At 31.5% G+C, this 27,119-nt stretch overlaps 10 protein-coding genes across 10 annotated transcripts; 5 read left to right on the forward strand and 5 right to left on the reverse strand. All coding sequences in view use genetic code 12, as the record gives it.

Annotated features, from left to right (window-relative positions):
• Positions 1–515: 515 nt before the first annotated feature.
• On the reverse strand, positions 516–2,534 carry J8A68_005840 (uncharacterized protein; the record flags this gene model as incomplete). Its single annotated transcript, XM_049409949.1, has 1 exon — positions 516–2,534. The coding sequence occupies one exon, from the start codon at positions 2,532–2,534 to the stop codon at positions 516–518; it is 2,019 nt and encodes a 672-aa protein (XP_049260807.1).
• Positions 2,535–3,299: 765 nt separating this feature from the next.
• RBP1 (peptidylprolyl isomerase) lies at positions 3,300–3,738 on the forward strand (the record flags this gene model as incomplete). The annotated part of the gene is made up of 2 exons (XM_049409951.1): positions 3,300–3,483; positions 3,554–3,738. The coding sequence occupies 2 exons, from the start codon at positions 3,300–3,302 to the stop codon at positions 3,736–3,738; spliced, it is 369 nt and encodes a 122-aa protein (XP_049260808.1).
• A 110-nt stretch (positions 3,739–3,848) lies between these two features.
• J8A68_005842 (uncharacterized protein) lies at positions 3,849–7,382 on the reverse strand (the record flags this gene model as incomplete). Its single annotated transcript, XM_049409952.1, has 1 exon — positions 3,849–7,382. One exon carries the CDS (start codon positions 7,380–7,382, stop codon positions 3,849–3,851), a length of 3,534 nt encoding a protein of 1,177 aa, XP_049260809.1.
• Positions 7,383–8,085: 703 nt separating this feature from the next.
• Positions 8,086–8,649, forward strand: J8A68_005843 (iron-sulfur cluster assembly protein; the record flags this gene model as incomplete). Its single annotated transcript, XM_049409953.1, has 1 exon — positions 8,086–8,649. One exon carries the CDS (start codon positions 8,086–8,088, stop codon positions 8,647–8,649), a length of 564 nt encoding a protein of 187 aa, XP_049260810.1.
• Positions 8,650–9,093: 444 nt separating this feature from the next.
• J8A68_005844 (uncharacterized protein) lies at positions 9,094–9,924 on the forward strand (the record flags this gene model as incomplete). The annotated part of the gene is made up of 1 exon (XM_049409954.1): positions 9,094–9,924. One exon carries the CDS (start codon positions 9,094–9,096, stop codon positions 9,922–9,924), a length of 831 nt encoding a protein of 276 aa, XP_049260811.1.
• Positions 9,925–10,114: 190 nt separating this feature from the next.
• On the reverse strand, positions 10,115–13,279 carry ZCF29 (Zcf29p; the record flags this gene model as incomplete). The annotated part of the gene is made up of 1 exon (XM_049409955.1): positions 10,115–13,279. One exon carries the CDS (start codon positions 13,277–13,279, stop codon positions 10,115–10,117), a length of 3,165 nt encoding a protein of 1,054 aa, XP_049260812.1.
• A 3,676-nt stretch (positions 13,280–16,955) lies between these two features.
• J8A68_005846 (glucose-induced degradation complex subunit) lies at positions 16,956–19,205 on the forward strand (the record flags this gene model as incomplete). The annotated part of the gene is made up of 1 exon (XM_049409956.1): positions 16,956–19,205. One exon carries the CDS (start codon positions 16,956–16,958, stop codon positions 19,203–19,205), a length of 2,250 nt encoding a protein of 749 aa, XP_049260813.1.
• A 225-nt stretch (positions 19,206–19,430) lies between these two features.
• Positions 19,431–22,184, reverse strand: J8A68_005847 (uncharacterized protein; the record flags this gene model as incomplete). Its single annotated transcript, XM_049409957.1, has 1 exon — positions 19,431–22,184. The coding sequence occupies one exon, from the start codon at positions 22,182–22,184 to the stop codon at positions 19,431–19,433; it is 2,754 nt and encodes a 917-aa protein (XP_049260814.1).
• An 857-nt stretch (positions 22,185–23,041) lies between these two features.
• On the forward strand, positions 23,042–23,578 carry PSF3 (DNA replication protein; the record flags this gene model as incomplete). Its single annotated transcript, XM_049409958.1, has 1 exon — positions 23,042–23,578. One exon carries the CDS (start codon positions 23,042–23,044, stop codon positions 23,576–23,578), a length of 537 nt encoding a protein of 178 aa, XP_049260815.1.
• Positions 23,579–23,671: 93 nt separating this feature from the next.
• J8A68_005849 (uncharacterized protein) lies at positions 23,672–27,019 on the reverse strand (the record flags this gene model as incomplete). Its single annotated transcript, XM_049409959.1, has 1 exon — positions 23,672–27,019. One exon carries the CDS (start codon positions 27,017–27,019, stop codon positions 23,672–23,674), a length of 3,348 nt encoding a protein of 1,115 aa, XP_049260816.1.
• Positions 27,020–27,119: the final 100 nt, after the last annotated feature.

A 27,119-nucleotide genomic window follows, 5' to 3' on the forward strand; every position in this document is an offset into this window, starting at 1 on the left:
TTCTTTGTGGAATCTGAGGGTTTACAATATAAATTAAAAATGCTGCAAAAAAAAAATGAGAATCATTTTCGAAGTAAATCAAATATTATTTGTGTAAGAGATTAGGGAGGACAAAAATTTGCTCTGATTTTTTGTATGGAAAATCGATTTTACATAGTTAAATAGAACGAAAAAGCTGCAGATATGGAAGATCATTAGGAGGAAAGATTTGTAATTAGTACCAGGTTGAAGATGAAACTGAAGGGGATGAAGTAGGGATTGCTATTGAAGCTACGAAGTTACCTTTGCTTTGTATTTTTAGTTTATTACTATTTATAATCAAATATGATATTCTTTTGAACAATAGAGTTTTCTATATGCCCAATCTTATTATCTTCTAAACTCAGAACTACTTTTGACTGTAACGAAGGAATATAAATCATTAAGGGATCTTAAATATGGCACAGGAGAAAGCAAAACACAACAGCCAGACACTTTTATCATTGCACCTACACCAACCCAGTCAGTTCTTCCACCTAGTCTAAGTTATTATAATACTGTTCATGCACCTGATACCGCCTACGAGCCCGTTGGTGTTCACTATCATCCTGATAAGTAGCCTCACGCATCACATCATCATAGGTAGGCAATAACTCATCCCCACCACCCATTCCAAGCTCACCAAATTCATCTACCAATGAGGAACTCGATTGTTGGGAGACCAATGGAGATGAAGGTCTTTCTGGCATTGGAGGCGGAGGCTTTTCTATAGGATATGGAGAAGGGGGACTACTCGTAGTGGTTGGAGAAGGAATTTTTCCTGGAGGAGGTTGGATGTTGGGGACAGATGATGTTCTGGAGGATGCATTTGAATGAAGAGTAGGTGTCATATTTAATCCACTTAAGACTTTGATGTTCGAGCATTGAAGGTCAACATATTTAATCTTCTTGTTGAATTCTTGAAGATTTGTGAAATCAATAATTTTCTCACATGAGAATCCAGCTGTAATTGTTAAATTGTATTTTCTGGTTATATTACAGGTCTTAAAACTTGGAGCTAAGAAATCGGGTAATATACAATTCTTGAAATATGCACTAGGGATTTCAAGTTCATAAATTGAATTATTATTTGCTGTTGAAGATATACCAGTTTTATTTTTCTTACAATTCATCAAATCGAATTTTGAATTCTTATAATTATTAGAACATATATTGATCACTTCTTCATTCTTACCCATATGTATTTCTTTGGTATTCCCATCAGATTCTAATACTGAAATTATTGTTGTTGAAGTTAAATCAACTTGCAATTTTTGTAAATAAACCACACCTAATCCATTTGATTCCCCTGGTCTATTGTATTCACTTAGAGTAAATCTATCTGGATTCAATTTTGAAACTAAAAACAATTTAAATGATGGCGGTTTTGTTGGAATCAAAAATGCCGGGTGTCTGAATCTTACTTCAAATGAAAATGGAACATCTTGAGCTTTGACTTTAGGAAAATATGAATTTTCTTTCTTCTTTTGAGCAGGAGGGGATGGTGACCTTTTATAATTGTTAATGCTCGTACTACTACTACTACTACCCGCCAAATTAGGATCGAATAACCTCTGTAATAACCCTGGCTTCTTGGGTTGGATATTAGTAATCTTAGGAGGTAGCGCAGTAGGTTTAGTAGTTGTTGATGATGATGATGGATTGCTTTTCGGACTAGGCACTCTAACACCTATAATTTCCGGTATTCGATTTCTAAAAGTCAATTCTTTCCTTACAAATACTTCTTTATATTCTTCATAACTAGAATGTCCTAATAATGGTCTATTATGAGCATCTAAATCTAAAGGTAGAAAGATGAATGGATCAAACGCCCGTAAATTTGTTTTTAAAAATGATGCTCTCTTACAAGTGACTTTGACATAATATTTAATACTAGCAAATTCTCCATTACCACTCAAAGAAGGGGGTAGTTGTGATGTTATATGATAGGGCGTAGTCTGCTGCAGTTGTGATTGAGGATTGAGGGAGGATGATGATGAGGAATAACCAGTTGGAGGTGGGGTTGTAAAATTTTGAATCAATTTCTGGGCATTATTTAAAATGAGACTAGGATTGAAATTTCCATTATTAATCATAACATCAAAAGTCTTTTTATTAAACAGAATCTTATTTGTTATACCTGTCATTTTAACACATGAATTATTTAAAGGAATTTTGAATTGAAAAGGATAAGAATAATTACCAGGAATTAAAGTGAATTCTTTAGCTGAACTTACTTGACGAATATTATCAGGTGGGAATACAATGACAGTATCATATAATACTTTATGAACATCTTTTAATATCTTATCTTTCCTATCCCTATCTTTTCTATTAGTACTTGTAGATACAGTTAATTGAGTCGAAGATAATCCTTCTAATTTTACTTGAATATAATTTAATGATATAGAATCAGTTACAACCAATGTGACAGTACCTCTAATTATATCATGATTGGTGAATGTGCCATCGGTTTCATGACGATCAATTTCTATTTTGACATCACAAATTGCCATGGTCTATTCTGAACGAATTAATAATAGATAGTAAGATTAAAGTTGGATAGTTTCCTTTTTTTTTTTGACGATGTTTGAGATGAAAACAGGGGTAATATTCTAAAAATAAATAATGACTTGGAATTACGACAACCACAACAACAACAATAGAAGGCAAAATGAAAAAGAAAAAGATGGTAAAGATTTAACTTTAAACAATGTAACAATAATAAGGCACAGTTTTTATAAAAAAGTTCGATGATTGGAAGTCAAGTAGAAACAGTCAAAAAGAATGAGAGAGAGAGAAAGAAAAAAGTTGAATCATAAGCAATTAATTATCCCATCATCATTAAAGAAGAATAAGAGAAGGAGGGGTGGGGAGGGGCAGTGTTCTTTAACTTTATTAAATACATAATATTTAACACATGATAAAAACATGAATTTAATTAATTATATTTTGAGATTGTTGTCCATTCAACAGTAAACAAATATCGTCATCTTATCTATGTAAGTAATGTAAGTAAATGTAATGAAATAAGAACAAGAAGAGAGGGGGAGACTCTTTCTATGTTATTCCGCTTTCGAATATTTATGTAGTAAACTTCCTGTATATAATTGCTTATATTATCCTGTATATACAAATGGACATTGAAATTTTTATAAAATGAAATGTGGGAAACAGGGCATCAAACAAAAAAGGAATCAATTTAAACTTAACTTCTTTCTATTTACTTTTACTTTTACTACTATCAATTATTAGTATTATTATTAATTAATTTAACAACAATGTCTGAACAACTTCCAAAAATTGAAATTCTTCAAGAAGGTGATGGTAAAACTCTTGCTAAACCAGGTGATGTAGTCACCATTCATTACGTTGGTACTTTAACCAACGGTAAGAAATTCGATTCTTCAAGAGATAGAGGTAAACCATTCACTTGTGTTGCTGGTGTTGGTCAAGTCATTGCTGGTATGTATATTCACTTACTTCTTTTAATTCAATTGATACCCAATGGTATATACTAACTGAACTATTTTAGGTTGGGATATTGCCCTTACTAACAACTTTGGAAAAGGTTTAGAACAACCAATTTATAAAGGTTCCAAAGCTGTTTTAACCATTCCATCAGAATTGGCTTATAAAGATCGTGGATTCCCAGGTTTAATTCCACCAAATTCAACTTTAGTTTTTGAAATTGAATTACTTGATATTGCATCTAATTAGAGAATATAATTTTTTTCTATTTATAAATAACTCCTCCTCCACTCATTTATTTGCTAGAGAGAATAATGACATAATTATATAATTAATTAATTTAAATTTCATGATTTTTTTCAAATATACCAATATAAATTATCATTTTGTAGAATGATATTATTCATTATTGCTAATGTAGGTAATCCGACTTTATATTGAACATCAAAACATTTAAATTGAGGTAATCTAATTCTATCATTTTTTGAATCAAATTTCCCATAAAAATCCATTATATGTCTACTAAATGGTAATACAGGAAATGGATTTTGTTTCAATGGAATAGAATTCCTCTCATCTTCAAATGACCAACCTTCTAATCCAACCATTTGTGTCGTAAAATTAAATATCCTTGGAGTTGGATTCTCCAAAATATATTGAAGTTTAGCTATACCCTTTTCTTCTTCTGGTTCTATTCTGAACAAAAGCCGAGGCTCAGATAATGGTAAGGGTATTTCCCATTCTGGGGTAACAAATGTATTAATTGGGCTTGTCTTTAAATCCCCATGTCTTCTCCAATTAACAATAGCAGAATTCACAACAATCACATTTCGATGACTAAACCCACTCTTACTCTTTGTTGTAAATAACTGACTAAAAATATCTTTCGTTTCTTCTTCTTTCGACGCCAAATCAACCAATACCTCTGCATTCTTAGACAGGATACTAAATTCAATATCCTCAACTATCAATCTTTCACCATACTTATTACTCTCAAACTGATCAATAAGCTCAAGCTTCCCCTGCCATGTCCGAACCGCAATTGGCATACTTCTCTCCGTGGCAGATGTTAATATAAATGGAGACGGCATATCATTCATCCAATCACGATATGCTGGCTTAATCGAATAACGACAATTAAAAGGACTCTTCAAGATCGGAAATGTATAGACCGCAGTGTCATAAACAACAACCTCTCCTTCGCCTTCTTGCTCTTCTTCTTCTTCGTAAACAGCCGTCTGAATATCAATCGTAAGTAAACTATCAGTAGTATCTCTGGCAAACACATATAACACATGCTCATCACCTTCAATGGTCAAGAGATCTAACGGTTCATCATCCTTCAATCCATCCCAATTGACTTGCATATTGTCACTATTCCCCCCTCCTTTCACTTTTGCTATCAATTGAGCTCGTTTATTAAATTGTTTATTCTTATATTCTATCCTTAATGGAATTGCCAATTTTTCTCCAGAAATAAAACAATTAATCTCAGGAGTTATTAAGGTGACACATATATCTGGTCGGACCGGGTATACTCTTATACTATGACTTGGTCCATTTAATCTAACTTGTTTGAATTTCCTTCTACCATCTATATAAAATTTCCCATGATGATAGGAAGAATTAAATGAATTATGCAATTCTATCTTATTTAAACGAATGATATTAGTGTTGGTAATCAAATGGATTGAAATTTGTAACTTGATTGAATCAACTTGAAATAATCCTGATGTGGTGGCATGTTGTGAATGTTGGATTGTTTTAGTTTCATACGTGTCTTGAAATTCTAAATTTATTGAATCAACAAATGTATGTTCCAATTCTTGTCCTTTAATTGAATAAATATCAATTATGGGTTTTCTTGAATCATTGGTGATTGAAACTCCCTTGAATCCAATCTTATTTGATCGGGCATCATTTCTTGTATAATGAACATCCATTTGATTGATTATAACTTTTATATCAATATTACCATCATCATCTTCTGTCCCAAGAATTGATTTCAAAGTTTGCTTGTTCACTAAAGATTTTATACAAACTTGTAAAGTACATTTATCATGAACACTAGTTTCATGTTTAAGTAAATCATTCACCAATAGGATATCAATATCGAATAAATCTGGGAAATTGGGTTCAATTATATCCAATTCAATTTCCTTTTCAGAAAATATATCTTTCGAAATAGAAACAATCCCTCTAGAAGGAGCATATCTACTTTTTTGTGAAATGAGTGATAACCTTAACATAGTAATCAATTCTTGCTTTTTATTCTTACAAGCCGAATAACATTGAACCAACCTCAGTAAGATTAACCAAGATATCTCTGGCCATTCAGATGGGCCAATGATACTATACGCAATTTCATAATATTCACTTGCTTTCAAAATATCTCCATCATTCCCTCTTGCAAAATATTCTTCTCCGAGTAACCAATTAACATACAGTACAAGTGAAGAAATCTCATCACCACCTTCATCAACCAGTCCATGTGCTCCTGGCGGAATCATGGAATGCCCTTTATCTAATTCCTCAAGCGCCGCTTCTAAATTCTTAATCTTTCTTAATCGATCAGATGATTCAATATATCCATATGCTTTTAAATAAATCAAACCCGGATTTGTAATCACATCAAACTCCGGTAATTGAATCCCTCCAAAAAATGCAACCATTGTCCCACGATTCCGATTGTAATGATCTTGCTGTTTCACAATTGTCAGATTTGATAAATCGGATAAAATCGATGCTGGGATTAATTTCATTAATTCAGCCAACCATTCATATTGTGTACATATCCAATTTTTATCTAATCCTATTATTCCTGCGATATTGGTGATATGAGATTTATGTATTTTTAAAGCCCGTAATGGTTCTTCGGCAGATAAATAGCTTCGAACAATATGGAATGTTATCACATCTAATAAGATCCTAAATTGACCAATTGTATTTCTATCATGATCGGAAAGATTGTTGTTATAACAAGTATTTAATATGATACTTAGATTTTGATAGCTGATTTCTAAAAGCCTTGTTGGTTCTTCTAAATTATGAGGATTAATAAATTCAAACATAATTGCTCGTTTAAGGATATTTCTAGTTTCTAAAAATTTAGGAGTTAATTCAATTGATGTATCAACATTATCAATTGAAGTTGGAAATGAATAATATTTCTTATTTCTTTGATCTATTTTACGTTCAATATTGGTATAAAAATTATGAGCTACATTCTTCAAACTTGGTAATAATGAAGATACAAGCATTTCTATATCTCTCTCCAATGTGACTTTTTGGTTTTGTAAATAGATTATCCCAGTACTAGTAGTAGTCAACCCCGTTGCTTGTCGTAATGATTGTAATCTGGTATCTTCGGGTAAATCTTCAGAACAGACAATAACTGTTAAATTTGTCCCCATTGAATTCAACTGTGCGTTTAGATCATTTATAAACCTGACAAATTGGGGTGTATCTTCAACTTCTCCAAGCTCACATATATAAATCAAATTGAAAGGAACAATATTAATATATTTATCAAACCATAAATGGTCCAATATTCCATTGGGGAAAAGTGTGGAATTTTCATTAAATGGAGATAAGATAGAATGAGGTTGTTGAATCTTGGATTGTTTTTCAGGAAAGGATACCTGATCTCCAGTTTCTATTTGAATAATAAATTTATCACTTGAAAGTCTATTTCTAATAATTGAATTGTCCCATACCTTTCCATGAACATTGAATTGATCAAAATGTTTGATTAAGGTTTTTGATAATTCAGTTCCTTTTAATGAAGATTGAAAATGTACCTTGATGAATGGGTCCAATTGTTGTAAATAAAGCTTGTTATAATTCTCCATCTCTTGTTGAATTCCTTCCTTGGAGCTTTCTTTAATTGTCATTTGTAATTGAGTTTGATTTGGTGTTTTTTTCATACACCTGCCTTTTTTTCAGTGATTCGGAAACCAGATTGGGTATTCCGAGATAAAGTGTTATTCCCAATAGAAGATCAAAATTTTGTAGCTTTTTGAGTCAATGGGAAGCCTAATCCAGTTCACGAGCTTCTAGTGGTAGTATAAACATATCAATATGAAGTCGATGCAATCACTAATGGATTCCTAACACTCCCAAAGGAATATCTGGGAAATTTTGTTGTACCATGGTTGACACTCAAACTCTCTAAAACGCCTCTTTGCAAGTCAATATTTATCAGACTGTACTGGATTTAAACTGTAATGGGTTTCTAGGATTAGATATCCAAGTCTTGTATTTCATTTGATGCTGAATCATTTCGCGAACAGGGTGGTTGCGAAACTAATGTGTAAAGCAGAATAACAGTAACGCTTTTCCTAATGACGTTGATCGTAATTTATTCCTTTAAGTTAATTGTGTCAGTGATGGCTTCGGAAAGCCGGGATTGTCCCATTTTATGAATCTTGGTAGGAAGTTCAACTACCATCTACGAGTTACAAGAGTGTAAAGTACTGTTCAAGCGAGCTACCAAATGTATTTCGACCTTGGTGATTTTTTTTGCATGATAAGTTTGACAAATTGCATCTTGAAATAACTTAACAAATTAATAGATACCAAGCAAAGTTAAAAATCATGAGTGATCCTATAAATGCAAATCCTACAGTTATCGATGTTTCAAATTTACCAACACGGTTACAAGTTACTGAAACTAAGAAGGAAAAGAATGAAGAATTAGCATCTAAAATATGTTCATTGGCATTTCTGGATCTGATTGAACAACCTGAAGATTCATTAGAAGAAAGTGAAAACCCAATAGATGAACAAGAAATATTTGATTTAATATCCAGTATATCAGATCCAGAACATCCACTTACATTAGCCCAATTAGCTGTAGTAAACCTATCAGATGTCACCGTGACTAACAATGAACGAGATCAAATTTCTGAAGTACTAATAAAGATCACACCAACTATTACTCATTGTTCATTGGCAACATTGATTGGATTAGGGATTAGAGTTAGATTGGAACGAAGTCTTCCGGCAAGATTTAGAATCAGAATTTTAATTAAAGAAGGTTCCCATCAATCAGAAAATCAAGTCAATAAACAATTAAATGATAAAGAGAGAGTTGCTGCAGCTTGTGAAAACGATCAATTACTAAGCGTAATTCTGCAGATGCTTGCAACATGCAAGTGATAATATGGGCGGAAAGCATTCTAATAAAGGAAGTTCTTTGAGTTTGCGTGGAACAGAGTATTCTGGTCATCCACACATCCTGGGCCTTGACACAGAGGGGGAAGACTACCCCAATGTCAATGGGAGATTTAAGTCCGTGGACATAAGAAGGAGTTGTTTCTCGGACATACATAGCTATCTTCGTAAGTAAGTATAAAAATATACCCATGAAAGTAATTACAAAATCTGTTCTGGTAGTATTTATGACTATCTGAAGTAACTACCTGCTTTACTCTAAACAGATCTCTTACGAGATGTTAACTCTCGTGGTGCTAGCATACAATGTTTTGTTAATAACAATATTTCTCAATTTAAGATTTATTGGAGCGATGCGATTTTTCAGTTTCCTGTGAGATGCCATTCACTTCGAACTAAGAACCCCAACCCCATACATACACTTTCATAATGCCATTAAGTCTAACTATTATCAAGAATCCAGATTCTACAACTATCCAAAAGCACTTCTCAGCCATATCCAAAACATATCCTTATTTTAAAAAGGTACAATATATCACATCATCACCTTCATCACCACCCCCATCACCAAAAGTACGAATTGTTCAACAGACAACGAATAATCTATGGGACCTTCTCCAGACCAAAAAGTTCATACTTGCAATCCCAATTGATCAACTCTCATTACAAACGACAGAATTATTAGAAAGTTTTGAATTTCGGGATGGAAAGATTACAATATTGCTAAATCAAGACAATTTTCAAAAAGTGCCCCCTGGGCCGAATTGGACAATTAAGAAATTGAAGATGGATAAAGTTGGTCATGGAGGTTCATATTATGCGAAATATAGATATAAGATTCTCATAGATTCGATTTCTTCAGAAGTAGAATATGTGATTAAACAATTGTTTTCTGAAGTACAAGTGACTACTACATTGGAATCTGGAGATATTCCTAGTCCAGAGAATGAAGTTATTGAGATTAATAGGGATGAAGACTTGGATGAGTTGGATGAATATGAGAAGTATGAGTATTTGACTGTTATTAGTAGTTTCCAAAGACAGCAAGTCATTCAAGATGAAAATTTGTCACTGTTCAAATTAATCGGAGGTAATAAAGGAACCTGCACCAAGTATACATATAAGGATATTGGTTCTTCTTGGATGGATTCTATTGGAGTTGACTCACATTGGGACATTATCAGCATTTATCCTGATAATTCATCACATATCTTACTTTACAAGAGTACCAATACAATGTACATTTGGAATACAAAATAATAGTAACAAATTCTTTATTAGATTATATAAAACATCCTTTCTTTAATCATCATAGATACATATATATATATACAAGGCATTAACATAAATAGATACACAACATTCATCGTTCTTAAAACTAAACAAATACAAAGACATAGCCATATGTAAGAACAAAAAACCCAAACATAAATCAAATAAACCTTCCACATCATGAAAAGTCTTTAAATAATTCATCAATTGGAAAGTTCTCAAATAAGTCATTAGTATTAATAGCATCAATCTGGGGCATAGGACTAAACCCTACATTATTATTACTCGTTTCAATACCAGGAAAAGCGGGAGTACTCATACTATTATACAAAGGATCAACCAATGTACCATTTGCAATTATCCCTGATCCAACATTTCCTAAATTATTATTACTCATATTAGCAGCTCCAGGATTAGATAATCCATATTTAGATCCTGGATCACCAAATTCATTCTTCATATTCATCATACTTAACCAAATGGAATCAATTTGTTCATTGGGTTTATATTCATTCATATCTACCTCCGAGTTTGATGTAGAAGTACCAAATAACGGAGTGGCAGAATATGGAAATCCGTTACCGTTGGAATTATTATTGTTGTTGATGGTGGCATTGGTAGGTGGTGTAGTAGTAGACGTAGGAGTTCTTTGATATGGATTAACATTCTTAAACTTTGGTTTCTTTTTAGTTTCTTGAACCTTTGCCAACGATCTTTCAATTATAAATTCCAATTCATCCAACATATCAAGACTAAATGACATGGCAGACCCATTTGCAGGTCGATATTGTTGAATGAAATCATCTCTATTAATCACATTACTTAAGAAATTTTGGGCTTTCGTAATTCTCCAAGCATAATAATACCGATGGGATAATTTTGCGATTCCTTCTCTAAATACATCACGACATCTGAGTAATAATTCAGCAATCTTATTCAATTTCTGATACCTAATTCTATATTTATCATCGGTTGGATGACTTGATTTCATTCTTGTAGTATGATCATATCTTGATTGTAATATTGAAATAGTCGATCTTATTCTTAAATAAACTGCAGAAATAACTAATAATGATTTATGAGCCACGGTTTCATATCCTGGAATTACCACCAAATCAGTTGATTCTCTAAATAATAACATATGACTATGACTTACACATTCACAAAAGAATGGCATTGATTCCAATATGACAACAACAAAAATCTTCTTAAGATAATAATATGCCAATTCAGTATTTGCTTTCCGTTCATAATGATTGAAAATATGTAAATAAATAGAAACAATGAAAAAATTACAAGTAAAATAAATCTTCATCCTTAAAGATCTAGGTATCATCAATTGGGTAACATCTTCAGCAACATCAAAATGATTAATGATATCATGAAATCTTTCCATAAAATTTCCTTCCAAATAATTCAATTTCTCTGCCAATTCAGTCATTTTAATCAGTCCTTTTAATTTCAAAATTTTGGTTAATAAATCATATAATCCTTCATAAGAATTTTCAAATTGCGCAAGACATTGACATGTCAATTTTTCCAATTCCACATCAATACAATTTTCATTCCCGGGTTTGTATGCCGGTGGTCGAGTGTCAAAAGAATCTTTATCGATGTTGACTAATGTTCCATTCGCCAATGAATCATTTATATCTGTGATTAATAAATAATACCAAATCTTCCTTCCTAAATTATTAACCTTCTCGTCATTACATGCATCGGGGAACATATCAGGTTCTCGATGTAATCCCAAAGTATAAGCCATCTGAATCAAAATTGCATTAAATACTTGTGCATCACCTCCATTAATTCCATCACCATCTTCAGGTGAGTATTGATGATATAATCTTGTATATAATGCCAATTGCATGATTGTCATATTAATACTCCTCATCAAACTAAATTGATCTAAACAAGATTGAGCTACATCAACTACATCTATATTCACGGGATTATTCAATAAATATTTCAATTGTTGAGCTTTGGGTGAAGGATCAGTTGTTTTTAAATTGGCTTCATTTACTTTTGCTTCATTACTGAAAAGCGATAAATAACTGAACCGAAGTATGAGTAATAAAATTCCCAAATAGGCAAAATCTAATCTTTTCTCAACTTTAACCATGGTCGGTATATCTTGATGATTTTCATAACCAATCAATTTTTGGATTTGTTCCTTAAATATCACTTCATCAAGAAATGGGAAAGCCGCATAAAGATGAGTATAAAATCGTTTGTATAATAACCACACTGCTCTTCTTTTTGGTAAAACAAGTTGAATCTTTTCCACTAATTCCATTTCGGCATCCAAACCACCTTCATAAAACAGGAGTCCAAGACTAAGAGCTTTGGCATTTAGTCTACCTTCTTGCTGCTGAGTTTGTTTTAGTTTCCCATTAGTAGTATTATTATCTTTAACAGCGTCACGATATGGACGGATATCATTATAACCTTCCTCAGCATTTACTTTTTCTGAAAAATCTTTTTCAACTTGGGGAGCATTTGACGTTGGTACCATCATCTTTATTCTATATTGTTCCTTTATTGCACCTAATTGACCCCATAAACTACCCAAAGCAGTGTCCATCTTAGTCAAGGATATCCAGGAGAATGGGCCAAAGTTCCGTCGTCTAATTGGTTCTTTATCATGGGTAGGACAATAACCATCATAAAAGTTGATAGTCTCATTAACTGACTCAACAGGATTATATCCTATTAGTTTATTAACATCTACTGATTGTACACTGGTGAAATTGTTGGTTGCAGTTGTCACCTGTGTAAAGACAGATTCACTAATAATTGGTGGCGCATCAATATTCGAAGTCATTGTGGTACTTGAAGATAACGATGATAGGAGTGGGGGCATTGTAGTTGAAGGTTGTTGTATATTATTCATCATTTGTATTTCGGGACTATTATCACCACTGTGAAGGATTAATGATTCTTCCAAGGTTTTTAATTTCTGTTTAAGTTGTTCCAATTCATCTTGGACTATAGAATTGGGATAACTAGTATTGGTTGAAGAAATTTCCAATTCGTCAATGGGCACTAGTCTGTTTACATTATTAGTTCCCATACTATTAGTACTGTCTGTACTTTCACTTCGAATAGAAAGCTCTTCAGCTATTGCTTCTTCCTCTTGCAGATATTTCCGACTTCTTATAGATGACGCTGATGATGATGCTGATGATACTGAATCAAAATGGACAATATTTTCAGAATAAACACAAGGTTCACCTTTAGCATACTTGGCACAAGTTGAACAAGGGTTACCTAAATCACATTTGACCTTTCTCTTTTTACAAAAATCACAAACTTTAGAAATTCTAAATCTCTTTCTAGCCATATTTAATTTTTTTCTTTTAACTATTCATCCAAGTCTGGAGAATAAAAATAAGAACCTTATAAGGTTTAATAGTTGTACTTTTAGTAGTAGTAGTAGTGGTTGTACTAGTAGTGGTAGTGGCTGGGTAAAAACTAGTTGTAGTTGTCTTAGTATAAAGAAACCAAAGATGCCTTACTCTTATTTAATTAAATTAAATTAAAAATAAAACAGGGTTGTGTGCTTGTCTTTTTATTAATGGAAATGTAACAACCAAAAAAAATAAAATAATTCTTCTAATAAAATAATTATTTTATTATTTAGTTTGATGGAAATGTGACTTTTAATGGAAAGCCCCTAATATAATTGATTTTCTGACCAATAATGTAATACCAATATGTAGTAATAATTATAGTAACCAGCAATTGATGGATCTATAAACCGTCTATTCTGTCTCTTTACTTAAACGTATTTCAAGTATTTCTATAAGCAGCAAATACGTAATCAGTGTGTAGTGGTAGTAAAAGCTTGGTTGTAAAAAAAAATGGCCCAAAAAAAGAAACTAAGACCTCCAAACTTTTTTATAAATTTTTCAGATCCTTTTTTGTTTACACAAAAAGAGAGATTGACTCTTTTTTTTTGTATCAATTGATAGGGAATTGGTTGATTGATTTGATTTGATCGAATGGATTTGGGTTTGATTGATTACTATATATATATAAATATATATTTGTAATAGATAAATGATCAATTGACTTCTTAATAAACACTAAAGAAAGAAAAACAAATGACTATTGTAAAATTAAAGTATAAAAAGTTACTAACGGATAAAATGGATGGCAAAAATAAAATTATAATAATATTTGACTTTCTTTTATATTAATAATAAAAATTATTTGAAAGAAGGTTGTTCTAAAATAACGGTTTTTCTTTTCCTTCCAATAATACTATTGAAGTAGGGATGTTTGAACAATAAAAACGTTTAAGGTTCTGTCTTAACTTTCTTTTCCCACGCAATTGTTACCAACTTTTCTTTTACAATCGAAGGGTATCCTCTTTCCATTGTTTCCTGTAAATTGTAAAAAAAATTGTAACATGTCAGCACGCAAATTACACTAAAAGCAAAAAGTGATTAGATTTCACAAGCTTTCAGTATATTTGAGCAATGAGTGCCTAGAGATTCTCGTAAACAGGGATCATAACAAGGGACAAGAACGCGTGTTGTTTGAATTGCATTATATTAGGACTATCTGCTTTCATGTGCCAATCAAATGTCATACAAGTTCGGTTAAAATATACTACATAATTTTAGTAAAAATGCAAAGAACAATACAGCCCTATTGTTCATCATTGCCACCTTCTTGTTGTTGTTATTTATTATTGTTTTTCAATGGTGGTCACTTGAATTATTAGTCATTAGATTTTAAGAATGCTCGCAGGTTACACTCTCCCCATATATATCACTTATTGTGGGGCTGTGGGCGATGACACATTAGCTTAAACGTTCCTTCCATGAGGGTACAGCCTTACGTCATGCGGAGAGATATGTAACTGATCGCTACTTTCGCTAGCGGAATTAAGATTATCACCGATAGATACGTGTTTTGGATTTTTTATTTTTTTTTACAACATTGAAATAAAGGGGTTACGTTACGATGGTGGCAAAAAAGCGCAATTTTAATAGAATAAGATTATAAACTTTTTTTGTATGGAATTATATAAATAGAAACAGTTAAATGGAATATTATAATTATAAAATCTCATACGAGGTAAACAATATATATGCATGCAAGTCTTTGTTTTACTCCTTTTTAGGCCATTTATTGTTTTCTATTTGTGCCTTTTGGAGCCTTGCCATCCAAAATAGGGTCTTTCCCTAGATCCAAAAAAGAAAACAAGAATAATGACTCATTATTTGGATGTATTATTATTAATTCTTTAAGTTGCTCCTCATCTCTGAGATCATCATCATCCATCTCTGCCTCCTCATTTCGTCGTATCTTTATCACATTCAAAATCTAGATAATGAAAACGCCGTACAGAACTTTCTTTTTCTGATTTAGATAGAATGTTCTTTTCTTTCCCCCTAAAAGCCAAATCTTTCCGAGTTTTTCTCAAAGAATCAACAATTTATTTTTTTTTGGCCCAAGAATTTTCCCACTAACAAATATTATTTTTTTTGCAGCCACCTTTGTTAACCGCTTACGTAATCGGCTTTCTTCAATAATAAAATTTTAGACAAGAACTACAATCCCAATTATATGGGAAGGAACTATGTTTTTGAAGAACCTATGAAAGGACATGTCCATCAAGAATAGAATGACATGCTAATGGGCTTTCATGGTAATGGGCTTTCCAGCTACGCTTAAAAATTCTATCCCTGTAGGACCAATTTAAACCTTAAGGTCAATAAAGGGGAGATGTATGTATCTTTGATCAAGTATGATTTTGGCAAACGTTTGGTTTTGTTACAAATAAGACAAACGTACCACAACTGATAGATCACCAATCCATACCCCGTTGTAGCAGCAAAGTGTGACGAGTGAAAATGGGTACTTCCAATTTTGTAAGAAATAAAAGCTGTTTACTGAATGATTTTCAACACTGGCAACTGATCAGCAAGAAAGAGTCTGTGGATAATTTGATAGGCAGCTAATCAAGCGTTTGGCGAATGACACTTCCTTGACCCCCCCCTCCAATCAAAAACAATCAAAGTTCGCTGTCCCATTGAGGCAACTATAACTCCATTTGAATTTCTTGGACCAGGTATTAAAAATCCATACTTAGATATAGATTCAAAAAACTCAAAGGTAGAGTATTGCGATCTCCATTCTCAACTGCCAAGTATGCTAATACTACACACAGATCATCTATCCAACAACAATCCAGACAGGCTATACTATAGTAGGCGGTCAATTGCAATGGACAAAATAATCGAAATCTACTTACAAAACCACCATCTAGGCTAGATTTAACTTTGAATGTTAGTGTAAATAACCATTATGGATATAATATGTGAATGAAGCTATTATAATCTCTAGATAAAATGATTATAGGTTTTGAAGAGATGTGAAGGGTACTCTTTTCAAAACATTTATATTTCCATTGGCTTTATAATTTCTGTGAGAAAAAGATAAATTGCAGCCAAATTATTTGAAATTTTTGTTAAGAAACAGTCCAAGTAGAAATTGGGGCAGAATATGTGGTTACTAAAATATTCACTATGTTTGATGGGTGTTTCCATAGATTCAATTATACCAGTTTCGATTCAAACGATACAAGAACCAATTTTCCTCTGTATTTGGTCATGATTCTATGTTTCAAAAAACAGTCAGTTGTTACTAATCTTCAAACAGTCCTAAATTGTCTTAAGAACTGCAAGCTAATGTAAAAAATTTCTCTACAATAATGAGCATTCATCACCATCTGATACTGGGAACATGGTTTGTAAGCCTTGACACAAAGCATCAATATTCCAATGGCGTGTCTGTCTTGCTTTAGATTCATACAGTAAGTTTTTCAGTTTTTCAGGTATCCATTTGGAATATTCGCACGACCTGTTGAAATGCTCATTTTTTTCTATTGATCATAGGTACACGACTCAACAATTCCTTATCAATTTAAATCTCTCCACGATTTACAATTCAATTCATATCATCCCATAGTTACTGATTTGTAAATTAAAGAAAACCAACTAAGAATGATATCCAATGAATTTGTACTAGAGCTCATTATAAAGACATTACAAGACTTAAACTATGGAGATATTTCTGATCAATTATTAACTACTATAAGACAACAACAACAGCAGCAACAGCAATCTGCAACCACCGTAACAGCTTCTACCCCTGAATATTCACAAATTATCGATTGGTTCTTTACTGGATTAAAATCAGGTGATTATGATTCATTAAATAAATATCTTACATCTATAATTAATAATGAACATTCAGAATCAGATGAATTTATTGCTTTATTAAATTATCAAGGATCAAATGTTAAATCATTGCTAGTTTTGATATTATATCTTATTAGAAGAATTCAATTCTTAGATACAATATTCAATACAACTACAACTACCACCACCCCTGGGAATATTCCTTCAATCGATGATAAATTACAATTCTTATCTACTAGCCTAATTCCATTATTGGATGAAATATCAATCGATGCCGAATTTAGTCACTGTTTTGATTATCAAATATTACAACAATTGAATAGACAACAAGAATCAAGTTTATTATTAGGATTAGTACAAGATAAACCAATCTTAAATTCAAAGTATCTATTTGGTTATAAACTTGATGAAGATGATACTGTAGGTAAAAATAATTTAGGAATGTTTCCACAATTATTATTTAAAGATTTATTTGTCATGAATCAACAACTGATTTTCAATCAAGTTTCTAGAATTCCTAAAAATTATTTACATACTTTAATTGAACAAGCTATAAAATATCAACAATCACAATTTCCTAATTATTTACCTCCAAGAACATTACAAGAAAAGAGAAAAATCAATCAACATGAAGTTCTTTCATTACCATTAGATGTAGAAAATTTCCAAGGAACTAGATTTTCCAATAATGGACAATTACTACATACATTAAATCAACATACTAATGAAGTTTGGTTTGTTAAATTTTCTCCCAGTGGAAGATTTTTGGTTTCAGGTTCATTAGATGGTAAATTAATCTTATATGATGTATTAGACAATTTCAAATTAATTAAAATCTTAGAACCTACAACAGCAGCCGATAATTCTGCATTCATCCCCCTTTCAACAAGACCAAATAGTAATGGCAAGAAAAAAGCCGTCATTTATTGTTGTTGGGATCCAAATGAACAATATATCGTAAGTTGTTGTTTAGATACCGTGGTAAGAATCTGGTCAGTGGCAGGAATTCATCATAACAAAAAGAGAATAACTAGAAGTACTAGTGTTGGTTCTGGTAGTGCGATAGATCCTATGTCTGATAATGCATTTAAATTAATTGTTTGTTTTACTTTGGGTCAAGATATAAAAACCTGGACTTGTGAATTCTTACCTGAAATTAAACCAACTGGGAAAATCGAATCTAATGAATCTCCTCAATTCATAATTGGATCTCCTGATAAAGTTTTGAAAGCATATAATTGTGAAGGAGTTGAATTATTTGATTTTTATGGAAATATAGAAGATGAGGATGAAGATGAGGATGATGAAGATGAAGATGGGATGATGTTACAACATGAAGATTCTATGAAAGAGGATTCACTGTTGCTGCTTCAACAGCAAGCTGCCAAAAAGGATGATGATGTAACCATGCAACCTGTCGATGAAGCAACCGATAGTAGTAGTCAACATAATAATAACAATGTTGCCAACACGTCCAATTCAATCAAGAAAACTCTTGAAAGTAATTTCAATAGGATTAATGATTTAACCATCACTCCGGATGGGAAAATGTTGATAACGGCTAATAATGATAAACAATTACATTTTTATAAAATTCCTGATGTTTTAAATGAAGATTCTACAACTAGAAGAATCGCCAGTATAAATCTAAAGGGAAGACTTACATCTTGTTCAATTTCCAAAAATGGGAAATATTTATTGTTATCTAGTGCACCTGAAGAATTACAAGTTTGGAATATTTCAATTATGCCACCGGTATTATATCATAAATATATCGGACATTCACAATCTACATATATTGTGAGATCATCATTTGGATATTTAAATGAAGAGACTGAAGAAGAAGAGTTGGTGTTGAGTGGGAGTGATGATGGATATGTTTATTTCTGGAAATTGCATTCAGGTGCATTGATTTCCAGAATTAAGGCTCATAATGGATTATGTAATTGTGTTGATTGGAATTCTAATGGTGGGTTTGTTGGTGGGAAAGATTTTGGGAAATTATGGGCTAGTGCAGGTGATGATAAATTAGTGAAAGTTTGGGGAGTCTAAAGAGATATATGTCCATATAGTTATAATGTACGTAAGAATTCTATGTTTTTTAGATTATTGCTTTTATGGTTAATAGGTTAAGAGGAAGAATTTTCAGATGATATGGTTCAGACACTTCAAGTCTCCGAGTGTGAAAAGTTTGTATGACGACAAGACTTGAAGAGACATTATTGCTTTGAAACATTCAATTTAAATTTTATGTATATTAATAGTCTATAAAAAATGTTAGAATCTGATTTTTGACTTTAATCCACTTCCTTTATATAACAATTGTACATCGAATTGATCTAATGTTACATTAAGTACAGCCATAACCTCAACATTCAATTCTCCATTTATTGCTTTTCTTAAAATATCCATCCCAATTGAATTTATCTTAATTCCCAATTTTGGTGTCTTATAAATTCCTGGAGGAACAACAAGACATTCTCTTTGTAATAAATATCCCAATATTTGATCTTGATGTTTTGCTTCTGCTTGAAATACTTCAATTTGTAGTTCTGAATTTGAAATTGGGTTATATACCGTTAATTCAACTTCGGAGGTGAATAAATGTATCGTTGCCTCTAATATGAATGGACATGAGTTTGTTGTAATCTCATTCTTGGAGTCCAGGTTGACTTCTTCTTCTGGATATGACAAGTCAACATTTGGTAATGTTATATTAGGGAAAGAAAGTTCTTGAATAAATTCATTCAATCCATGATTATTCTTAACCTTATTATCAACAATATCAATAATCAAACTAGAATTATCACCACCTGAAACATAAGAACTCAAGAAATATTCTAATTTTGATTTGTCCTTATAAGATTTGGAATAAATCACACTTTCAACGGAGACATTAACCTTTTCTTGTTTTGGTATATAAACGTCCTTTAAGGTTGCATGACCTAATAATGTATCATTATATTGCACACCAATGGTTATTTCTTCATTCGGCAAGTCCAAGGTGAAATTAGTTGGATTGAACACGGATACGTCTGCTAAAATTCTAAGTTCATGTTCGGTAGATTCAAGCAAGTAAATGGAATTGATAGTAGTGTTCAATTGATCAAGTAATTTCTCAAATGATGAAGAATCATAAGCGGAAGGTGATACCATTTTGGGCATTAATTGAAATGGTTGAAACTTCAAATTACTAATCTTGGTGTTCATAATTGGGGTTTCAACATATAAATCCTGAACTTCCAAGACTAAGTATAGTAATTCATTATCTAAAATATTATTATGAATTAAGGAATTGAATAATTTCCCCAATCTTGAAGGATTCAATACATCAATTTCAAGATTGTCCATTGTTAATGCAAGATTGAGAAATCCTAAAATTTCAGTAATATTAACATGATTATATCCCGAAGTTGAACCACCTTTAATCAAAACATCACTAATTTCATTCTCTTGAATTGTAAAATTAGATTTAAATCTCGGAACTGAAAATTCAACCCCTACGGGATTTTCAATCCACATTGAAAGATTTGTATTTAAATTTGTAATAAATGAATCTCTTTCAGAATGTTGTTCATCATTCACAAAAATATCCGAAGATGAAATTTCCACTCCCGTGAGAGGAGATGCATACATTGGAGGTAATTTAATTGAAATCTTTTGATTCATCTCAGTTAAGAAATCAAGTAACCATTCCGGAAGTGAATTACTATTTTGGTCTTTACTTGCTCTTAAGTATATTTCAATTGGTAATTCATTTAAATAATTTTGAATCAATCGATTAAATGGACTTAGACCATCACCGGGGCATTCTTTTAATAATTCTTGAGGTACAGATGCAATAGATCCATTTACATTAACCGAAATTGGAACTTGTGGTCGAATTAAAGTAGGTCCACTTGTCCAATCACCAACTTCGATCAACCCTTGGTCACAATTTTCTAATAATAAATTCCAATTCATACTATCCAACGATAAATCAACAGCGTAATCGGTCATTATCTTTATAAATGCTTCAATTTCAATTGATCCTTCTATTGTTGAAACACTTAGTGTTTCTAGGTTTACTTCTGGTAACATAATGTCCTTGGATACTCTTACAAATTGATGAATTTCAACGTCGGATACATTAACACTTATGAAATGAGATCTCATATTAGCAGTAACAATTCCCTTAACATCCATATCCACATCTCCTGATTGAATCTGGTTGTAATATTTTAATATTTCCAAGAAATTGGAATCGGCAAAAGTGCATTCTGAAATGAAATCAAACAGAGTGGTCTGATTATGACCAATTAAAACTTCTAATGGAGGAGGTAATGAATCCACCATATGTAAAAATGGACTATCTACATCTATAAACCTAGTATAAATTTCCATTGGTTCAATATTGGTTATAATTAAAGTTCCTAACATCAGAGAACCAAATTTCAAGAAATTCCGTTGAAAGAACTTATCAACTTTATCATAATTAACATTCACTGATCCCATAATATGAGCATTTAATCCAAATGGTGTAAGTCCAGATATGCCCACTGTTTCTAGGTTCACTTCCACTGCTCTATTGACAGCTTTGTCTATATCGGTTATCGTGAGATATATGACAACACCAAAAATACTCATTAAAAACACCATAAGAATCAATATCCCAATCTTTCTTGCATCAAAAAAATGTATGAATCTCTTGAAATACCCATGAGCGTGATTGTTGCTCGAAGGGTTGTTATGAACTAATAATGGAGTGTGTTCGGAGATATTTTCATTTATTTCCACATTGGCGGAAAGCAAGTTGGTGTCATTCAATATAGGTGTACTTAAATATGAAGGAGATAATAAATCCTCTATCTCACTACGTGATTCGGAGTCGGTTGCGTGTGTTAATACTAGGCGGGGTGAATCTGCTCTCGCCACATTGCAAGCTAAGTCATCTGATTGTAACTTGTGCATAACGGGATTAGGATGGTCGTTGGTATCTCTGTCAGAGTCAGATGTACTCTTATATGGCCCATTTGGTATTGGAGTTTGCATTATGTATCAGTATTTGTTCGTAGTAAATTAAGGGGTTGTGGGGTTGGACACAGAAAGTCGGGGGGTGGGGAGGGAGTTACTTATAAGGTTTGTTACCCCAGGATGTTTTGGAAAATCTCTTTGGTATATAAGGAGCCAACTTATTTAGCCAAGGCTTAATGTAAATTGTTGAAATGAAATAATAGCAAAATATGTAATAGCAGTTCAAAGTGTGTGGTGATATTAAAACTTTGTAACCAAAAAATGATAAGAAAAGTGATGAGTATCTATTTTTTCTTTTGTCTGTCGGTGAATCTACTATATCCTATTGTCTCTCTCTCTCTATTATGCCAAGATTTCTCTCCCCCTCCATTCGATAGCATATATTTATTGTACCATACAACATAGAGCCTTTGATATCTCCAAGTTGTTGCTCATTGTGTAGACTTACTAAGAAGAAGCATTGATACAATTTAACTTGATCGTGACAGTCGTTTTGCAACAATAGCATTTGATCATAATGTATACGTTCATTTCCAGTCTTGGCATTATCTCTAAAGAACAAACCAGCTAGAAGGTCATACATTAGTAGATGTAACTCAATTGATTGTCAAAGAGCATACTTCTTCTTCTTCTTCGCAATAATCAAGTATCAAACCCCTTTTTGGTTGTAAAAATCCAAAGGTTAAAAAAAGAGAAGAATCTCTTGAGCCAAAAGAAAAGAAAAAAAAAAAGAATAATTAATTAAATTTTGAATAAATTTAACGCGTCTTTTGTCTTTAAGTCTATTTTTGATTTTCAAAATAGACTTGGGGATTTCTCTTATTTTGTTTGAACAAAAACCATTCCATAAACACATATATACTCAGAAGTGGGAAATGTCCAGTAGTAATAATTACTATGACCTAGATGATATACTAACAGATGCTGAAAAGATTCCATGTCGTTTTAATATTACAGTACCAGGATTAGGTTATTTAGAAGGTAATCCAGGTAAACCAATTCAAAAAGATACAAAAGTAGAATTACCATTATGGTTAGCTGAAATATTAGCAATTTTAAATATTCTGGAAGAAAGTTCAGAAAACTTTATTGATTTATCCGATCCTGATTTTATTAATGTCAAAGTTATAAGTGCCATGAAAACAAGTCCAATATCAGTTGATTTACATAAATTATTACCAAATTATTATTCAATGGTTGAAAAATGGTGTTTAATGTTTAATGATACAATATTAATTGAAAATGTCATGAATATGTTAAAAGAACGAGCATTTGAAATTAATAATTTTGCTAATAATGCTAATAAACAAATTAGTAATGAATTTATGTATACCCTTGATGAATTTGAAAAGAAATTATTTAAGAAAACTTTAGAAAGTAATAAATTAATGAGAAAATGGTTAAAAGAATAAAACTTGTATAATATATTATAAATATATATATAGATAGAAATTGATACAAAATACTACTAATAATGTTACTTTGATTTTTTAATAAAACATCCCTCAATCTTCATCTTCATCATCTTCATCCGCACCATTGGCCTTACCATTGGATTCATCTTGTTTATCTTCTTCTTCCTCGTCGTTTTCTCCAAAAAGATCATCATCATCCAAATCATCATCACTATCATTGATAAATTCGTTAGACAACACCTTCTTCTTTTTCTTCGGAGAAGTTGTCTTGGATTCATTATCATTCTCCACATCTGATTCTCCACTTGAACGAGCCGATTCCTCTTCACTATCATCTACTATACCCTTCTTAGCTCTCTTCTTTTTCTTCTTCTTTGGGCCTCCCTTTGTTGGAGCAGTAGCCTTTCTCTTTTTATCTTTCTTACTCTTAGATTCTTCATTAAACAAATCATCATCCTCTTCATCTCCACCTTCATCCACAATATTCGATCTTTGTTCTTCTGCCCATTGTTGTGCTTGTTCTTGTAATGCAGCTCTTTCTTGAGCCAACAACTTTTCCTTTTCAGCAAGGGCTGCCAATTTTGCTTCTTCTTCTTTTAATTTCGCCTCTTCTTCTTCCTTCATTACTTGTTTTGCAATTTCCAATTTATGTTCAACTTCAGCAAGACTTTCTCTAGTTTCTTGAAGGGCGGTGGTTAATCTATTCAATAAAGTGTTTGTTCCTAAATTAGCTCTAGATTTTAATTCTTCCTTTGGATATGGTGGATGTTTTTCCTCATCAGAAGATAATTCATTCAAAATCTCAATTGCATCTTTTAATCCATTAATTGCATTTTCAATATCTTCTACATTTCGTTGAGAAATTGATTGTTTAGTAATAAATTCAGCAATTTGGAAATTAACATAGGCAATATTGAATCTAATTGAAGCTTTGGAACCTCCTTTAACTGAATCCAATGCTAATCTAGTATATTCCAATGCTCGTTTATAAAATCCTAAATTCTTTTCTGAATGAGCTCTTAAATACCATGCTCTTCCTAAAAATGATAAAATCTTAGAATCTTTACCATCAGTAAATCTACCTAAAGCCAATTCATAATTTTCAATACCTTTACCAAATTGTTTTAATTCACATAAAACATGACCTAAATTCAAATAAACCGATATATCATTTAATGAATCTCTAATTTTCCTCAAAATATCTAACCCCTTATTTGGTTCTTTATTTTCAATATAAGAAATAGCTAACCCTTGAGCAGCATATACATTCTTAGAATCTAATGATAATACTTTTGTAAATAATTCAATTCCTCTCATATAATATTTCTGTTGTTTCTTTTTTTGATCATCATTACTTCCTTTAGTATCTCTAGCCATAATACAATAAATATTAGCCAATGAAATCAATGCATAACAATCATGAGAATCATATTCAACCAAAGTATCTTTTTGATGTTTTGTATCAGCATCAGCTTGTAATCCTAATCGTTTACCGAAATTCTTTGCAAACCATCCATAAAATGACCTGATTTCTAAATCGGATGCATTTGAATTCAATAATTCTTCAATTTCGGTCTTAATTTCTTCCTTGGTCATACCACGATCTGAAATACAATTCAAAAATAAGATTCTTAATTTGGCGGAGAAATAATGAGGACATTCTTGTAATAAAGTTTCATAAATTTCTAAAGCTTCGGAAACATTGGAAATTTCTTTTGATCTAGCTAAATTGAAATTTAATGAAACTTTCAAATCTTGTGGTAAATCAATTAATAAATCACCATCATCGGATTTAAATTCATTTGATTCAACTTTATCAAGAGCAGTTTGGAAATTTTTGGATGATTCATCATAATTTTGTTTCATGAAATTAAATACTCCAATATTATTATAAATTTCCAAAGGAACATCTTTCCCTATATGTTTTCTTGATTCAATTGCCTTATTCAAATAATTTAATGATTGATTTATATCAGTGGATTCATATAATTTACTCAAAACCAAATATGCATTTAATGTAACTGGTTCTTTATTCAACATAAACTCGATATCATCTTTATTAGAAGAAGCCAATCCTCTATTATTGGATAATCTAATATATCTTTCCAAAATCTGAATGGCCATATCTTGTTTTCTTTTTGATTTTTGTTTGGAATATAATAATCCTAAAGAATAATTAACTTCAAGACATTTTACATTACTTCTTAAAATTGATTCAAAGGTCATAATTGCTTCTTCAATTGAACCACGATTATATTGAGATTGTCCTAATCCTAATTTAGCCACAATATTTGTATCCTTAAGTTTAATTGCTTCTTGGAAATATTTAGATGCTTGAGTGAAATCATTATTGGCAAATTGGATTCTACCAAACCAAGTTGCACATTGAGATAATACATTAGATTCATATTTTGAAACTCGATTAAAACTATTGAATTTAATTAAACTTTCATATCCAGTTATATTCTTAACAACTTTTTTAATTAATTTTTCAACCAATTCATAATCCCCTTTTGAAAAATAATATGATGCCAATGGTAATAATATAATAGAATCATTTGGATTAGATTTATTTAATTTGGATAATTCAGTTAGACATAATTTATAATTATCTAAGAATTCTTCATCAGTTAATGAATTATTAAAAGTTTGATGAAATTTAGCTAAATTTAAGAAAATTTTTGCTTTTAAATTATGGTCATCTAATTCTAAACTTCTTTCCCAAGATTGAAATGCCATTCTATCATCTTTTAAAAACCAAAAACATAATCCAATTCCTAATCTTGGATCTGGTTTCATCATAGGATTCAAAATTAAAACTTGTTGATATAATTTCAATGCAAGTGAATAATTCTTGGTTTTATTTAAAATTGCTTGAGCTTTTCCTAATAATGCAAAACAATTATTTTGATCAATTCTTAAAATACGATCAAATATATCCAATGCATCATCATCTCTTCCTTGATATAAGAATAATACTGCTTGAGATAAGATATTTGAAGTACTATTAGCAGCATTGGTTGTATTATCAGTCTTTATCTTTTGCAGTAAATTATTAATTTCACTCAGGACTTGAATCAAATTAGTTTCTTTATCAATTCCTAAAGAAATATATTTAAAATAAAGCCAAATTTGAAAAGATTGGAATGATTTCTTATCTTCATCATTAAATTGTGATAATCCATTGGTAGCATTGATGATTTCCATAGCTTCATTTAATTTATTTAAACGAGCATATGCACTAGCAACACTTATCCAATATTGACAAGCACATTTTTCACCTTGTAAGAATCCAATCAATTCATTTGGATCATCGGGTAATTCATCAATTAAATTGATACTAACAATTTGTCCATTATTTAAAGGAACATCAAGATTTCCCAATGTTTCAGCAGATTGGACTCCAATATAATAAGAGACATCAATAGGATCTTCCATTTTTCTTTCTCTTTTTTCTATAAGTTGGATGATGATGATGATGATTACTCAATCTATAAAGTTACCCTTTTTCTAATTAACTTTCTCTACTTACAGTATC

The sequence above is a fragment of the Hemisphaericaspora subhashii genome (assembly GCF_019202705.1).
Source record: "Hemisphaericaspora subhashii strain CBS 10753 chromosome Unknown scaffold11, whole genome shotgun sequence".
NCBI lineage: Eukaryota > Fungi > Ascomycota > Pichiomycetes > Serinales > Debaryomycetaceae > Hemisphaericaspora > Hemisphaericaspora subhashii.